Here is an 18,314-nt window from a genome sequence, read left to right on the forward strand (position 1 = left end):
GATTATCGCCGAACTCCTCCCAATGGCCGGCGATAAGTCGGCGATATCCGGCGAAAAATCGCCGGATTTTCGCCGTCGCCATTGGGAGTGCTCTTAGTGGCCTTAGCTGGGGTGCAGCTGAAAATGTGTTAATAAATGGCCTTAGCTTATTTGCAGTCAGCAATGTTAATAAATGTAGTGCAAATACGGGAGATTAAGAGGCAGCCGTGCAGTAAGCCAGTAAATGTTTCAACAGCACTGTGTATGTTTTAAATTTGTCAGGTCACGCCAACTACCATCTTACAAATACTCAATGCTACTCTTTATTTTCATCAACAAAACCATGTTCAAATGTACTACTGTACTAAATAATTAACGCAATTGATGATCATAATTATCGCACAAATTAATTTTGCAGTAACAAGTTGTTTCCATCAAGGCGCTGACTTTTGATACTCAGTACAAAATTCAAATGGAAGTACATCAACCGAATTTTTATACGTATTTCAATAATAAAAATGGAAAATATCAATATAGATAAAAAAAAATCAATACTTAGCTTGATCATCAACTTTATTTAAATAAATTGACTAATTTTAGATTTCAACCTTCGGTCAAATTACATTGTTGACTGCATTGAGCCATTTACTCATTTCTCTTTCATTCTGAAGTTTTAAATTTCCATCATAAAATTCAAAAGTCAAAATTTTATCTCTACAACAAAGGGATTAACTTAACAGATATTTGTTGGTAAATATCAAAAAATTGTTGATAATAATGATTACCGACGCATTACCCTTATAAAAGATGTCGTTAAAAAATTAACGACTTACGATAGAGTTTATCGTCATATCACCGATGAAGTTGTCTATCCGCGGTATCGGCAGGCAACATCCATCAATAAGTATATCGCGCAATGTGGATGCATCTATCAACGAGTATCGTTGATCGATAACACTGACAGATTAGTGTATGCTGGTAATTCTTTTCGAGTAACTTAATCGGTTTGTCTTAGTGTGATTTAGACTTAGGGTTGATTTGTTTGTTTATTTACCTAGTCACAATTTTAACAAACCAATAACAAACTTACAAATTGAAAATGTCAATAGATAAATCGTCAAAATAACACTATATTCGCGTATTTTAATTAAAAAGAATTGGAGTAAAATAATAAAACACTTAAAATTGGTGTATTTGTTGCATACAAGTTGCTGCAAAGTCTTTAGTAAGTTTGCTTGGTCCATTGTGGAAATTAATCCCATTCAAAGTGTGGCATAGTATGAGATTTCTTTGCTTTGCCCCACTTATATTTGAACTAATCCTATCCACCTATCATATTGATGATATAAGAAAACCGCGCCCGAGTAATTATAATGAAAATTGATCATCGAAAATTTTACAAAATAAAAATAACAAATGAAACTTCAATTGAAAATGTCAATTCCATTGAAATGTTTTTTTCATTTACCTTAGTCTTCTTTTTCAAATCTAGGAGGCAAAACTTTGGACAAATGAAGAATATAATTATTTAATAGCTTGGATATGAAATTGAAATTCTACAATCTTGATGTGCCAAAACAAATTTAAACAACCCTTCGACAGATCTCACATTATATTTGTGTGTATATTCACTGAATAAATGAATCAAGTGTAAAATGATCAACAATCTCACCAATTCAATGATTATTTTCATAATCCCTGTAAAAAAATCATACTTCAATATATGCCTGAAGGAAATGCAATGGCACAAAAACATGAAGTGATGTTGAAAGCATACAGAAATCCAGTTTAGTGTTACACTGTGCATAGCGAAACCATTTTTCTATAGATTGAACCATAAATCCTGCAGCTATGAAAAAAGTTTTTCACCATCAATGGCCACAAAACATATCAATAAATAAGTTTTCTTCACCAAATCAGTTTAATACAAAGATACCAATGACATTCATCCTAAACATATCGTATACAATCAAACCTGAATTGCTAGCCAAAGGCCAACAAGTTATATTCTCGTGACCAGCAAAGGCTGTATAACAATATTACCCCCACAAACAACCGCGGATACTATATGTAGGGAAAATCTGAACTGACGCCGTTCAATGAACTGAATACACTGGTTAGCATCATCAATCATAACTAGCATTCAAGAACTTCAGCAGCTCATTCCGGTTGTTCTCAGCCAACTTGTCTTCTTTTGTTTTATCTAGCTTAAGTAATATCTACAAAGGGAGTGACATGACGTTAACCACATGTATTGGGTTAATAACAACAAAATGCAGTAAATGCTGTTTGGGGGCATTAAACGAATGAGGTTAGGGGTGAGCAAAATAACCGAAAACCGAATATCCGAACCGAACCAAACCGAAATTTTGAAATTCAGTTCGGTTTTTTCGGTTTTTCGGTTCGGTTTTAAAGATACAAAAATTTCGGTTTTTCGGTTCGGTTCGGTTTAGGCGAAAAAAAACCAAATTATATTTTAAATATATTATTATATATTTTTATCCTATTAATTTAGTATATTATATCATATATATAATATATATTCTTCTAATATATTTTTATATAATAAATATTATATATATATTATTAATTTTATATTATATATATTTATATTCTATTAGTATATATAAAATAAAATAAATTAGATATATTAAAATATACTTTTTTTTTCGGTTTTTCGGTTTTGTTTTGAAATTTCGGTTTGGTTCGGCTTTTTAAGTTCGATTTTCGGTTTTTCGGTTTTCGGTTTTTCGGTTCGGTTCGCTTACAATTTTAGCCTAAATTCGGTTTTTCGGGTTCGGTTCGGTTTGGGCGAAAAACCGAACCGAAACCCGAATGCACACCCCTAAATGAGGTCCTTCCTTGGGCACCATTGTGAACCATAAAGAATGGAAGAAATCATGAATTGTGAATTTTGTTAAACAAAGATGACACATAAATGCTTGCAAGAACATGTATTGCATATGCAGAGAAAGGAATGAGAAATACCTTTTTCCCAGAGACGGCACTGCGGCGAGCACTATCGTCCTTGTCCTTTCCCAAGAACTGAATAAACATAGTATACATCAGGAAAACTAGGAAAGCTGTTCCAATAAATGTATGGCATGACTCAAAGATGCAAGTAGAGCAGAACAGAATATAGACAATAAGAATAAAAACCTTGGAAAGCTGCACAGGACCACTATTTTCCTGCTTCTTCTGTATATAGCTCACATTGGCATGACAAAACCAAGCCAGAAACATCCAGGATCACCATGTCATGGGCACCAGCTCCAATTTCGAAGAGCCATTAATGAAAGGCAGAAAGTAACATCAGAATCTCATATTCAAAAATCATTGTGTCAGTGAAGAAAAGACAACCATGATTTTATCTTAAGTATCATATCAATGGCCACTTCAAGACAATTTTTTTCATATGGTTCACAATGAAGTCTTATCATAAAATGGAGATCCTATGAGCAAAAGAAATACTTTTCTACCTCCTTATCTTTAAGTTTATGGCGTCCATGGCTATGATCTCTCTTTTTCTCTTTGTCTTTCTTCTGCAATGCAACCAACCAGTAAATGAGCACTAATGTGTGACAAGAAAACCGTTACTCAATAAAAAGTACGGAAAATTCCCCGAAAGGATCACCTTCTTTGCTTTTTCACTCCTTTTATGCCTCTTTGAATGATGGGATGCATGCTGTTCACTATCAGAAGAACTGGATTTCATGAAAGGAAACATGAATTCAGAAGCGAAGTCCATACACCATCATTCCCACTTTTAGCTGAAGTAAAGTAACAAAGCACTGGAAAATTTTTTCTAAAGAGCATTTTTCAGTAATAAAAGAGTGAAAGATCTGAAAGGATGTTGATCTTAGACATACATAAACAGCGCAACCTCAATTTCCAATGCTAATCTAGAAATCATTACACGAAATATATGCAAACTAGTTTTCAACTTTAAACATATGAGTGCGCTACAATATATATTACATGCACACTATCTTATGCGTCCATTAACTTTTCTTGCAAGAAACTGCATCCTCTGTGATTAAACTTCTAGCTGCAAACAACTTAATTTACTTATAGTGCTTTGCTAAGGCTATTCAACATGCTTAATGGGCAAGATGGACATAGATAGTTGTGAACTAGACTACTAGATACTAGATAGTATGCCTTAATATGTAATTAACTTGGTCCCCCAACACTAAACACTTCAGTAGGTGCAGAAGAAAACCAGAGTAAGACAAGTCCTCTTATTTGAAGAACTAGAAAGGAGACCCTGGACCCATTATCAAAGATTTATAAGATTATAAGAGATATAATTAAAAGGAAGAAACCCGTTTGTAATATGTGATTAGGTTTAACAAACAAGGTATCCATCTTTACTTGCAGTTATATTCGTGGAACTCAATCAAACTAATTAATGATTCCACACAAAACTAGATTTTATTTCTCAATTTTTTTCTAACTCTATAATAGCTAGATCTTTGATTTTCTAAGATAAGGAAGTCAGTACTTTGGGATTCATATTCCAAACCTATTTGTAAACCCATTGATTCTCTCAAATTAAACTTACATCATCTTCCACAATGCATTCATATCCTGCAAATACATCCACTTCAAGATCGTTTTTTAAAAACGATACGCTAATTCTGAAACACCCCAAATAATTCCCACCATTCAATAGAGGAACAAATATTTCATTCATTTCATTCCCCACAATATAATGCAGTAGCAAGGCCACGTTTTCTTTTTTTCTTTTTCACAAGTAACAACCAGCAAATTGGATCCTGTCCAAAGTTGTCTGATTGAATAAATTGCCGTGAAACTTAACCTAAAACCTTTGTCAACAATAAAAAGTAACAGAGTAACATTAGAAAATTCAGATTAGCTACCAGTCTATAAGGAAACTACAAATTGAAGTTAATTCCGAGAGAAATTATCCGACCCCATCGCTTGGGTTTCAAATAGGACCCTAAAGTTTAAAAACCCAGATATCAGCACACTCTGCAAATATAAAACCAATCCTATTATGAAGGAATCTAGCTTTGAATCAGGAAACAGAGACAAATACGAAAAAGACCTAAATTGAGATCCATTATAAAAACAGATTCAACACAGAACTATAACAAACTTTTATTAATTATGACCTGTAGTCTTCGGAGGAGGAGGTGTAGCTATCAGAAGAAGGCGAATGACGCCTCCGGCGACGTTTTGTGTGGGAGCGGCTTCTTTTGCTTACTTTAAGAGGATCTTCGTCGGTTTTCTGACGACGACGAGACCGACGTCGGCGGCGAGACCTGTCGGAGGAGGAAGACGACGTCGTTGAGGAAGAAGATGCCGCCATTGATTATTTGGGCTTGTTAATGATCGTCAACAAAAACAATTTCGTTTCAAATTGATACCCTAAACACTATTTATAAGGCTTGTGTTACGACTCATACTACGTCGTTTATCATTGATTACTTTAATTCATTTTATTTGGAGAAAGCTTAATAGCTAAATTCATTTTTTTTTATATAGCTAAATTCCTATCAATATGAAATGCAACTCATGAGGGTCATTGTATTTGTAGTTGTATCACTAACAGAGAGTTTCGTATCACAGATAAAATAATTAACTTAAGTTAGATAATTGATTACCAAAATCACAACTAACCCTAAAATATGTTCAGAATAAGATCAATGTTGATACAACGTGATATGGAATAATGACATCAAAAATCATTAGTTTAGGTTAGAGCATTATATTGGACATTACATGCTAGTAATAAGAGGAACGAGTTAATTCTAGTAAGTAACCCACGGTTTAGGAAAGGGTGTCGAAACGGGTACCCGCGGGTATTCAAACCCGATTTTGCAGGTATCCAGACCGAAAAGTTCAATATTATACTACTCAATCCCGACCCGTATGACTATACGAGTATCTGATATCCCGTACCCGCAGTTGCGGGTACCCAAACCAGTTGGTTGTAATTTTACATGTTTGTATTTTTGGGATTGTTGCTACACTACTGATTTCATATTGGTGTTTTTATACTTTGCTATGTTTGCATAATTTTCAACTATTAACTATGCATAGATGTGGTGATTTCTAATATCTTAATTACTGATAATATGATTAGAATGGAAAAAATAAAAGAAATACTCACCTTAATTGGAAGACAAGTTAGAGAGGAGATACAATGAGGAATAAAGTTTATCAGGGCAGTCTGTATTTGAAACTAATTAACTAAATAAAAAAAATTGAAAACCCCAACCATTAAATACTGGGTATTATCGAGATTATTAGGTATACCCGCGCGGGTATCAAGTATACCCATACTAGTATTTGAATTGTGAATGTATATCAGATCTATAAAGTCGCAAGTGAAATTGTAAGGTTCCTCCTCATTATCTTATTTTCTAGGTTTTACTTTACTACTTATTAAATCTACCATTTTAATTAATAATCTAGATATAAATTGGTTGATGTTGCATACTTAGATTTAGTTTACTTAGATTTTGCAATACTATAGTCTTGATGCCATAATAAAAATGTATTAATCATATTTCTGTAGATATACTATAGTAAAAATGAATGTACATTTAGTGCAAATTTGGATTATGGCATTTGACAGTTTACATTTAAATCCATATACTCCCTCTGTCCCAAGATAAACGACTCACGTTCTTTTTAAGGACGTCCCAGATAAGTGAGTCATTTCCTTTTTTGGTATTTTCTTTCTTACTTTTCATCTCTACTTTATTAACTCTCTTACTTTATTCACTTTTCACTTTACTGTCAAAATCCAATTTCCTTAAATCTCGTGCTAAAAAGTTTGTGCTCACTTATCTTGGGACGGAGGGAGTATAAGAGCATCTCCAATAGCGGCTAACCCACCGGCTAGTCGATTCGTGTCGCTAGCCGGTCGGCTAGCCGAACCATTGGAATCGGCCAGCGCGTTTTCGGCGAGAGAATAGGCGAGCGCACGTCGATTTGTGGGCGCTGGCCGATGCGCTGGGCGTCATTGTGGCATGCCGATCGGCGAGCGATCGGCCAACAGTATTTTTTATTTTTTGAAATTTTTTGAAAAACTATATATACGCGATTTTAGTTTAATTTTCATTTGCACCACTTGTTTTAACGAGTTTCTCTCTCTCTAAATTTCTGTATAAGAGCAACATCGAGCGATGGACAACAACAACGAGTCCATTCCGGCGACGAGCGGATCTCGGAGCTCTCTCACGGTACCCGTGGGATCTGGATGGGGCTAGATGGGCTGGCAGATGGGCCAAGGGTTTAACGTCCCTTGGCAACAGTTGATGGGGATGATGGCGGGAGCGCAGGGGGGGTGCAGTGGGGGATGCCGGGGGGGGCATGCAACGCCGGGGTGGGGAGGTGCCCCGGATGCGGCAGTAGATCTTGCGCACAGAGATGATGGGGATGATGCCGGTATGGCGGGGAGGGATGCAACCCGGTATGCATCACGGGATGCAGGGGTCACCGGTGGGGGACACGGTCTATCGTCCCTCTCTTGATTTTTTGACGGCTTCGTCTCACACGTCGACCCCAGTGGAGACGCAGTTCACTGGGGATGACCGTTTCTCATTGCATGAGCTGGGGATCGATATCGGGGAGGCGGACACTCCCGTTCCAGCGGGTCGGGCCGCGCCACGTCGAAGAAGAAGAAGACTAAGAGGAAGAGCATGGTGGTCGGCGAGTCGTCGCAGTCGGCTCTTGACGACACCCCCACGCGAAGGAAGTGGATGGAGGATGAGTACGTCGCCCTGGCCAAGGCGTGGTTGTCGGTTTGCGACGATCCGCTGGTTGCGAACAACCAGCGGATCGTCAACATGTGGGCTAAGATTAGAGCAGCCTACAGGAGGTACTGCCCGCACGGAAAGGACTACGGCGGGGAGGAGTGCTTTGGAAGGGATGGGAACGCATCGGGGCCGCGGTCGGCCGATTTTCGGGGTTGTACACCAACGCCCTCCGCATGATGACTAGTGGGCAGACTGAGGAGGACGCCCAGAGGCTAGCGGAAAGTCGGTTCCCCGTGAAGGGGACTTATAAGGAGTTCACCTTCTGGGAATGCTATCTGGTGCTGAAGGACTCCGAGAAGTTCCGTACGGGGGTCGAAGCTGGGTGGGCGAAGAAGCAGAAGCTGAACTATTTCGGCGATTACAGCGGCAGCAGCGGCGGATCCCACGACCTCCGCCCGGATGCTGTGGAGTTTCCAACCCCTCCATCCTTTGTTCGTCGCCCTCGCTCGGTTGGCCAAAAGCGGGCGCAACGGGCAGCGAGGGGATCCTCCCCCCTATCGCCCCAGGAGGTCATCTCGGCACCCCCCCACACGCGTACACCTTATTCTCGCGTAAAAAAACACGGGAACAGATGTACAAGATCTTCCAAGAGTGGAGGGTCGCAACTGACCTCACGGAGAAGAGGTTTCTTCGCTCGATGCTCGACAACATGCAGGTGGATTTCGATGCCACGAGGGCACTGATGGGGGGTCAGACGCTGGCTCAGATGGCACCGATGTGGAGGTCCCGGGTGGCAGCGGCAACGGCGGTGAGGACGACGACGGCGATGAGGAGTAGAGAGAGGCGGGGCTCGTGTGTGGAAGCCCGGTTTTTTTTTATTATGTACTTTTTTTTGTCTATGTATCTTTTTTTTATTTAAATGAAATGAATGCATTTTTCCGTATATGTCTCGTAAATTTAATTCCTTAATTTATAGTAAATTTAATTGCGTAAAATGTAGTTGTTTTTGAATTATTTTTATTGCGGCTAGCCTGTGGCTGGCCTTAGGCTAGCCTATTTGAGTAAAATGATGATGTGGCAGGTGGATTTTTAGTGCTGATGACGTGGCAGGGAGTGAGAGTGGCTAGCCTGTGGCTGGCCTATTACCATTGCAGATGCTCTAAATATTCTGAATTGGATAAATATAGTTCCAGAACAAGAAAACAGAGTTAGTACTACTGCTACAATCCGCCGGTAAAAGTGGGAGCTTCAGCCGCCTGAGGTGACAGCTTTGATTCAGGAGGCCCCGCCAAGGAAGTCCTTAGAGGAGGAGGCGCCGAACCACCGCTAGGTGAAGGAGCAGCAGCTGCCTTGGCCGCAGGCGCTGTAGGAGAAACAGATGGCACAGCACCTGCCTTGGCCACATGCGCTGTAGGAGAAACAGATGGCACAGCAGATGCCTTGGCCGCAAGCGCTGTAGGAGAAACAGATGGCAGTACAGCAGTTGGAGGAGACGATGTTGCTGGAGCGCGGCCTGGAGTGACGGCTGGTGGCGATGCAGCAGGCGTTGGAGTCAAAGCCGGAGTAATCCTCAGAGAACCAGCTCGAGGAGACTCTGCAGGAGGGAGAATCGGAGCTTCTGAAGCCGGGGCTGGAGAGAGATCTATAAACAATTCCCCAGTTTCCGAATCCCAATTGCCAACAGGAGCCGTGGCGTCTGTGCCATAGCCGAGAGGGTAAGGCGAGGCGGCTTGCATCGGTGAGGCTGCTATGCTTGAGTGGGGAGAGAAACCTGGAGCAGCAGCAGGTCCCTGATGTTGAGGTAGTGGAAGTTTTCTCTTTCTATCTGCAATAGATCCCAAATCTTTGGTCTCCTCCGTCGAAACAGGGGAGTACTTAATGTTGGGATCTTCCTTAGGCACAGGAAAGATGAATCCCGCTGCGTACGGCACCTTCTGCTTCGGTATCCACCTGTTTCCATCAAGAAACTCCCCCGCCGTGAAACGCTTGATGCGAGCCGGCGGCAGTTCCTTCACGCCCGGCCATTTGACGCGTTGTGCCTTGGGCGCAGCCGGCCCTCGGTTGTTGAATTCGGTGTAGAAGAGGGTTTGAAGACCGAATTCGCCTTCCCACGGCATCCATCCGTCGGGCTGGATGAAGTCGTCGAGGAACGACTCCATGATGATGGTCCTCGAGAATTCCTTCCACGGCCTGCCCAGGTAAGACTTGACCTGGTGCTTGACCGGCTCTAGCTCTGCATCCGCTTTGAACGTGCAGTTTTGGAGCACCAGCGCCGTCGGCTGCCTCGCGTCTTTCCTGCCATGAGCCGTCACGATGTTTTGCTGGGTTGCTAATGGCTTCCGGAACAGCAGCGTGCAGCCTTGGAAGACGGAAGCGCTGTCGCCGAAGACAAAGTCGATCGTGCCGGATATCACGCAGTCTTTGTAGTATTGGCGGTAGGCATGCGCGTAGAGGGTGTCTTGGTAGGCATCAATGTGGCAATTGTAGAATATGGATCTGTCTGAGCTTACGCGCAGAGCTACGGCTTGAAGCTTCACTGCGCCCGCTGCGTTCTCGAAGCCTATGTCTCTCGCTATGAAATCATCCCCTTGCACGGCTGCGGGTGGATTTTCTTATAAAACACTTTGAATGGAGTGGAACATAGTGATTTTTAATTGAATAACACTCGTACCAACAGTTGCGGTTCTGTAGGTGCCAACTCCGTCGACGAAATTCAAGTTTCCGGTGATCCTGGTCTTGGTGGGGCCGTCGCCCATGATCATGAGGTTCGTGAAGGAGGTGTTGATCATCACCTGCTCTGCGTAAACACCCTCTTTGATGTAGAGAACGAATGCTTTATTGTTGTTCTTAGGGATGTGGAGGAGAGCTTCATTGATGGTTTTGAACCTGCCGCTGCCGTCCTTGGCCACGATGATGTCCGGCCTAATCTTGGCTGCTGGGACGGTGAGGAACCTCCGCTTGACGGCGTCAATCCAGCTGTCGTACTCCTCCACAACAAGGTCTTGCTCGGAGAGGAGACGGCGGCTACCGCTGGCACCTTGGATGCCCATGGCGGACTCGAGAAAAATGGAGATCTCGGCAACCATAGCGAGCGAGTTGCTGGTCATCTCCATGGAGGCGTTGAGCAGTTGCTTCATCTGCACCACGGCGTCGCTGTCGACCTTCTCGAATCCGTCGAGGCAGGTCTCCTGGTGCGTCATGGAGCCGCTGATCCACGTCTTGAGCTCCATGAGGATGTCGTCGACGTTGGTGATGTCGAACTGGCTGAACTTGGCGAAGGATCTGTCGAGATCGTGGATGGCGAGGTTGGCAAGCTCGCCACAGTCATCTAGAGCAGCGCGGGCACGGGGATCGGTCTGGGCTTGTTTGAGAGCGGTGGAGTTTTGGAGGGCAGTTCTGAGGTAAGCGATGGTGGACTGCATGGCAGCCTGGATGAGCTGTTTGGGGTCGGAGGAGTTTTGGCCGTCGAGGCTTTTGAAACAGGTGTCATGGTAATCGGTGGTTTGGCAGATGGCCGCGATGGCCTTCTGCGAAGTGTTTGGTTTGACCTTGTTATTGCTAGGGGTGTTGTGGCCGGCGAATAGAACTGCCACGATGAGCGCTACCAGGAGGAGAGAACACACGCTGATTATTGCAATCTTTTTCGGCCCATCTTGGCCCATTTTTTTGTTATATTAATTGTGCGACGTCCTGTGATTATGATGGACGTTGATTGTGTATAAGATGGTTGAGTGGAGAAGGGCGTGAAATGGTCACGGCTTCTCCATCAAGAATATGAAGGGGATGAAGAGATTATTTGGTTACGTCGAGGTTATTTGCACCAGACGCGGTTGATTATTGTGGATGACAACTGAATTTTGTTTTAAGACTACTCTTATTTTTGGTATGTAGGGGGAAAAAACAATTCAACCACTCATTTCAATATTGTTGTAGTACCATCCATGAATAGTGGAGGTTACACTGCGGTGATATCGGTCACAAATTTAGCGGTACCAAAATAAATTCAGTTGATCTAGATAGTAATCTATATTTTTAATTATACGTAAATCCTTAAATTGAAATAGAATAAAGATAAACTAATTGGATAGGCCGACAGAGAACTTGACGCCGGTGGCAGGAAGCCACGCCATCCCGTCGAGAAAACGGCCGACGGTGAAGAAACCGGCGGTGGCAGCATCCCTGATGATATGGTAACCGGGCCACCTCACCCTGCCGGAAAGAGCGGCTCCTGGGCCGTAATTCCGATACTCACCATACCATAGAGTGCCCAAAGCGAAGTCCCCATACCACTCGAGCCAGCCTCTGGGCTGCACCATAGAGCTCATGTAAGTGTTTATGTAGACAGTCCGGGAGTACTGCTTCCAGGGGCGGCCGAGGTAGGTGGGGCGCGTCGCGTACACGTAGCTGTCCTGGATGGTGAAGCCAGTGCTCTGGTGCGGGTCCTTCCGCCCCTGCGCGGTGATGGTCACCTTCTGCAGCGGCAGCGGCTCCCTCGTGAAGATCTTGCACTGCTGGAGCACGGCCGCCCCGTTGCCAAATATGAAGTCGATGGTGCCCGAGATGCTGCACTCGCGGTAGAACTGCCTAAGGGAGTGAGCGTAGAGGGTGTCTTGGTACCCTTCCATGCTGCACCTGAAGAAGGCCGATTGGTCCGAGTCCACACGCAGGGCCACCCCCTGGTGGTTCTCCGGCCCTGCCGTGTTACGGAATGTTATGTCCCTTGCTATGAATCCCTTCCCCGAAACAGCTGCAATATAATTTGCTCACGAGATTTAAGAAATTGATGTTTAAAAGTTAAACAGCAAAAAAAATGTAGCGACAGAATAAAGTAGACAAGAGAACAATGTTTAAAAAAAAATGAAAATGACTCAACTAATTTGGAACAGAGAGTACTATTTTACCAACTTACCAACAGTGGCAGTTCGAAAAGTAGTCCATCCCTGCATGAAATTGCGGTCGCCGGTGATAACAGTTTGGCCAATACCATCTCCGACAAGCATAATATTAGTTTTCTTCTTCTTCATGTCGACATTCTCATGGTAAACCCCTTTCTTCACGTAGATCACAAACCTCCGGTTGCTGTGATCGGGCGCCTCCAAAATCGCCTGCCCGATCGACCGGTAGTGCCCGCTGCCGTCCAACGCCACCACTGAGTCGACGTGCATCCCAGTGGGGCCGGAGGCGAGAAGAGCCTTATCGCCGTCCGTCATCCATTCCGGGAAGCCCGGATAAATGGGATCTTCCGTTGCATTCTTCCTTGGCGGCTTGAAAGGCAGGCCGTGCATCTGTGTGTAGAGAGTTAACACATTGCCGATGAGCTGCGTGACCTGCGTGAGGCTGCCCCGCACGAAGCGCTGGAGGCGCCGGTCGGTGCCCTCGAACCCTTCTAGGCAGGTGTCCTGGTTGCTGAGCGCTGCGCTCAGCCAGGCCTTTAGGTTTCCGTCGGAGTGAGGGGTTTTGCGGCCGGCGTGGATGTTGTTCATCTCCGCCAAGGACCACGCGAGCTCGGATACCGAGAAGTCGAGGAGCTCCTTGCAGTCCTCCACGGCCAGCTGCTCGCGGTAGGTTATGGAGAGCGTGTTGAACGTCGCGATCTTGTTGATGGCGGACCGAGCCTCGTTGATCGAGTTCTTGAGGGCGGCCGTGAGGACGGAGACGGCGGGGTGGTCGTGGCTCTCGAAATGGGATTGGAGGGCTGAGAGGCATGAGTCTTGGTTGTTGATCTTGTGACAAGCTCTAGCCATGAGGGTTTCGAATGTTTGGTTTTGATCGAGTAATCCAAGTGAGAGAAGGTGACATGAAGATAATGTCATTGTAAAAATAAGAAGAAATGCGAAATTAGCCATTGATTGATGTGAAGAAAATGGTGATTGTTTTTGTTGGATTGGATGCATATTTATGTTATGGGATTGCTTGTAATAGTTGAAAGTAGAGGGAAAGGAATGTTCAGTAGATGTGTAGATAGAAAATATACTTTAATTTTCTTTATGGCAAAGTTGGAGATTATGCTATCTTTTACCAAATGTAAAAATTTGATTCTCTTGAGATCAGAAGATGTGGGTTATCATCATAAACTTTTACGTTTAATGACGTTGAGCTCTTTAATATTGATCTTGTATTTGGGAATGAATTTTGTCTTAATGTTGAAGTGAGATGGGATTCTAAAATGAACACCCAAGTCTTATAATTTTGTCGGCATACTTGCAATATAGTGAAACAAATAATCCACAAATGAAGCATGCGTACAACTTCAAACATGACAAAAGAAATTAAACAAAAAGGTTAAACAGGACCAATAAGATTCTTAAGGCCACTTTTAAGTATTTCACTTTTTGTTCCAATAGAAAGATAGATATGTTGTTTATACATTCAATTAAGATATTAGAAACGATCACACCCTACCAAAAAAAATGACTAACGATATTTTTTACTGCAAGATTTGTGTTTGTAAATATACCACTAATAACACTTTAAAAAGCATCTTTATTATTGATATTCCAACTAAAATTAAAATATACAAATAGAAATATCCTAGAAAAATAAAATATGAAGGTAATTTGTCTTTAATTTAGTGACGTTTTTTGTGTATCCTAAATTGTACAGTACTCCATAGTTATATTTCAAAAAATTTGTATCAACTTTTTTTTTGTAGCGTCTATTATGCTCATAGTCATATAGCTAGTATGACATGAATCGGTGATGAGAATAAAAATTCTAATCGTGTGACGACTTATATATACATATTACTTTGTGTAAAAATATTTTAATATGTAGGCGATCATCTTTCGATTTGCATTTAAATTGTTTCTAGCACAACACAATTTGAAAATTAATACTCCTATTGAAATATAGAGAATTCCATGCAAAAAAAATTACAAAATTTATTGAGAAAGTGGAATCCAGGTGAGTAGAGCACTGGAAAAAATAGCAAAGCATTTTTAATCAGGCTAATTAATTTAACTTCTTTCTAAAAGTTAACTAGACATCATACCAAATGTGACAGGTAGTAAATTGGAGAATAATAAAAACAGCTCTTGCTCACATTACTTTATTGCTAAATATTGTATTAGATGTAACTTTTTTTTGACGAACATGCAGAGGCAGAGCACAACTTTATTGCTCAATGTTTTAGATGTAACTCACCTTTTGAAGAACATAGAAAATGTTCATGCTTGCATTAGCCTTTGCTTAAACTATTCACATTTTGTCTCCGAATATGCATTGACATGGACTACATTTCACCCAATAATGAAGCTAGTATGAACAGCCAAATATTTACATAAACCTTTTGCAAGAGAAAACTTTTGATACTACTATCAGTTTAGAAACCACCACTTTTATCTGCAACGTTTTCAAAGCAATCTTATTTTCAATGTTCTTGCACTTTGGTAAAGTAATTCTCTCTCTTTAATGTTAGCTATGATTATAGGTTTCATAGAGGAATGCATGTGTTAGAAACAATCCCTATGGAGCTCCGTAGTTAGTTGTTGCATGATAGAAGAGGCAAAATATGGACGCGGAGGGAACAGTATCTTGCAATCGAAATACTCCCTTCGTCCACTATTAGGAGTCTCATTCCTTAGCGACACGGGTTTTAAGAAATATTAAGAAAAGTGGGTGGAAAAATGTTAGTGGAATTTGAGTCTCACTTGTATATATGAGTTTTAAATAAAATGTGAGTAAAATGAGTTAGTTTTTAAATAAAATGTGAGTGGAATGGGTTAGTGGAATGTGAGACCTATTACCATTTATGTTAAAAGTGAACCGGGACTCCTATTTGTGGACGGACTAAAATGGAAAATGTGACTTCTATTCGCGAACGGAGGGAGTATAATCTTGGATAGAGATGTCAAGTGGGTCGGGCCGGCCCGGTGAGGCCCGACGATATTTAATATTTAAGCCCAGCCCGGCCTATGCTGTGTCGGGCTGGGTCGAGCCTGGGTTTTGGTATGCAGAATGAGCCCAGTCCAAGCCCGGACCCAGTTCATAAGTGGGCCGGACCGGGCCAGGCTGGGCTGGGCCAAGTTCAAATTTTATTTTTCATCCTATATGTAAAAATAAAAGGAATGACATATACTTTTATAATTCCATATCCAAAATTTACAAAAATGTGTATACACACATAAATATTACTCTTATATAATTCCACAATATCAAGAATCATCATATACAGTATAATTATATATACAATATAATTATGAAACTATTTTTAATTTAGACAAATCAATAAACAACTAATATATGTAATTATGCAAATCAATTACTAATTAAAATCTATTAACTATGCAAATGAAATGTAATCATGGAATTCAAATTTATTACTATAAATATGGAATTCAAATGCAAATCAAATCAATTAACGATTAACAATTTGTTACTGTAACTATGGATTTAGGTTGAGTAATTAAATTTATAGATTATAACCCCACAAAATCAAGAATCATCATGTACAATATAATTATGAAACGGATTTTTAATTTAGCCAAATCAATCAACAACTAATATCTATAATTATGCAAATCAATTAATGATTAAAATCTATAATCATGCAAATATGTAATCATGGAATTGAAATTTGGTACTGTAATAATGGAATTCAAATGCAAATCAAGTCAATGAACAGTTAACAATTAATAATTTGTTACTATAATTATAGAGTATAAGTTTGGATTTAGGTAAGAGTAGTTAAATTAATAGATTAGTACTTTTTCCGTTTGCATAATATCATTAAAAATACATACATATATACATATCATACACACATAAATAATATACGAGAAAGGTTGGATTACTGGATATGTATTAAAATATTCGAAAGGATGCCTTCTAAGGCCTAATACATACATATATACTAATATACATATTACATACACATAAATAACTTATTCATTACTATATTTATTCAAATCAAAGTTATTATAACATGATTAATTCTAGGATATACTATTTTTAAGGAGAAAACTAGTTAATAATTAATCATTATAATTATGGAAATCAAATTTGTTATAAGTTTTGATTTAGATTGATTAGGTTAATTCATCTTATAACAAATAAAATAACAAATAATAATAATAATAATAATAATATAGGGTTGTGAACAATTGAGATTTTTTAGCATGCATTATTAAATGAGTGGTCCAGAATTTGCCACATGGAAAATAATTTTAAATTAATTAATTATGAAAGGGCATAATGGTAATTTCATGGTACAATTTATTCAATAAATACTTTTTAAATTTTATATTTTTAATTTTTTTTTTGTCAACTATATATTCAATTCATGTCAACTACACACATATAATGTCAACTAAATATACAATTCATGTCAACTACACCATATAATGTTAACTATGTGTACAATCCATGCCAACTATACACATATACTGTCAACTATAAGTTGTTGACATTTGATGTGTAGACTATGGACATTTGATGTGCAGACTATTGACGATAATATTGCAGTTGACATTATTACGAAAATGTTGTGGATGAGTGGACGACAATTCTCAATTTTCAAAGCTAAAAAATATCAACCTAACAATACCCTATATTATGCATAAAATAGATTTATACAAAGTATTAGAATTAAGAATATAGGACATATATGAGATTCTAGCGGGCCTAGGCCGGTCCTGGGTCTGGGTTGGGCTTCAAATGGGCCGGGGCTCGGGCCGTTCCTAGGTTTATAAAGAGGCCCAATTGGAGCCCAATTAACATACTCAGCCCAGCCTAAGCCCGCTCCATTTAATTGATGGGCTGGGGCTGGGCCGGCCCATACCAGGCCCGAGCCTGGGCCGGCCCGGCACATTTAACATCTCTAATTTGGTCTGTCAATTCGGGTACCCACAGATACTCTAATTAAAAACAAAATGTATTTGAAAAGGGGAGACTGTAACTATGATGTAAAGCATGATCAGGGCGATTAATTGAATATAATCACAAAGAAAAGCTCTCCAGCTAGAGTTTAAAACTGAAAATAAGGATTAGAAAGTAAAAATGGAGTGGCTTAGACGAGACGTGAGAAAAAAGTATTGTCCCTGACCTTACACAAAACAAAGGTCTCATAGAGCTGGGATTAGTAATCTAATCATCACTGCCAAACACCATTTTTTTTGTCTATAAACAAAATGTAGATACTAATTCACATAATTGAGATATTTGCTTTGATCTGATGAGAATCCCTGTTAAAAAATTGCGGCTTTATCTTCATGAACAGGTACGGACTAGGGCGAAGGCCGAAGGGCAAGAGTGGTTGCCTCCGTAGTGGTGAATGACAAGATGAAGCCTGGGGCTTTTATAAAACCGTTAACAAATTAGGGTTTAGTTTAATTTTATAACTGAAAATAATACTATATCCAGCGATAAGTTAACAACGTCTATAAATTTGAAATGAAATTCTATCTATGCCGCAGAGTAATTGAAATTTTATGAGTAATTGATTTTTAATTGTAATTATAAGAAATAAATAATTCAGTTGAATACACTCAAACACGTTATTAATTTTAGAAGTACTCTCTCCGTCCCAAGGAAGATGACTCATTCCTTGGTGGCACGAGATTTTATGTTTTTTTTATGTTAAGTAGAGAGAGTAGAAAGAAAGAG

The 18,314-nt window shown here is 40.3% G+C and overlaps 3 protein-coding genes and 1 non-coding gene across 4 annotated transcripts; all 4 read right to left on the minus strand.

The window, feature by feature from the left end:
• Nucleotides 1-1,854: 1,854 nt before the first annotated feature.
• Nucleotides 1,855-5,339, minus strand: LOC125218562 (DNA topoisomerase 1-like). The gene is made up of 6 exons (XM_048120250.1): nt 5,118-5,339; nt 3,614-3,683; nt 3,459-3,521; nt 3,139-3,177; nt 2,968-3,024; nt 1,855-2,198 (listed from the first exon to the last, which is right to left on the minus strand). The coding sequence occupies exons 1-6, from the start codon at nt 5,312-5,314 to the stop codon at nt 2,106-2,108; spliced, it is 519 nt and encodes a 172-aa protein (XP_047976207.1). The 5' UTR covers nt 5,315-5,339; the 3' UTR covers nt 1,855-2,105.
• A 3,593-nt stretch (nt 5,340-8,932) lies between these two features.
• On the minus strand, nt 8,933-11,374 carry LOC125220974 (probable pectinesterase/pectinesterase inhibitor 58). The gene is made up of 2 exons (XM_048123100.1): nt 10,384-11,374; nt 8,933-10,308 (listed from the first exon to the last, which is right to left on the minus strand). The coding sequence occupies exons 1-2, from the start codon at nt 11,372-11,374 to the stop codon at nt 8,933-8,935; spliced, it is 2,367 nt and encodes a 788-aa protein (XP_047979057.1).
• Nucleotides 11,375-11,600: 226 nt separating this feature from the next.
• Nucleotides 11,601-13,561, minus strand: LOC125219425 (putative pectinesterase/pectinesterase inhibitor 22). The gene is made up of 2 exons (XM_048121400.1): nt 12,622-13,561; nt 11,601-12,459 (listed from the first exon to the last, which is right to left on the minus strand). The coding sequence occupies exons 1-2, from the start codon at nt 13,556-13,558 to the stop codon at nt 11,789-11,791; spliced, it is 1,608 nt and encodes a 535-aa protein (XP_047977357.1). The 5' UTR covers nt 13,559-13,561; the 3' UTR covers nt 11,601-11,788.
• Nucleotides 13,562-17,707: 4,146 nt separating this feature from the next.
• LOC125185788 lies at nt 17,708-17,813 on the minus strand. Its single transcript, XR_007170286.1, has one exon. It is a non-coding gene; the product is annotated as a small nucleolar RNA snoR69Y (small nucleolar RNA).
• Nucleotides 17,814-18,314: the final 501 nt, after the last annotated feature.

This window comes from Salvia hispanica, chromosome 4 (genome assembly GCF_023119035.1).
Source record: "Salvia hispanica cultivar TCC Black 2014 chromosome 4, UniMelb_Shisp_WGS_1.0, whole genome shotgun sequence".
NCBI classification, from domain to species: Eukaryota; Viridiplantae; Streptophyta; class Magnoliopsida; order Lamiales; family Lamiaceae; genus Salvia; species Salvia hispanica.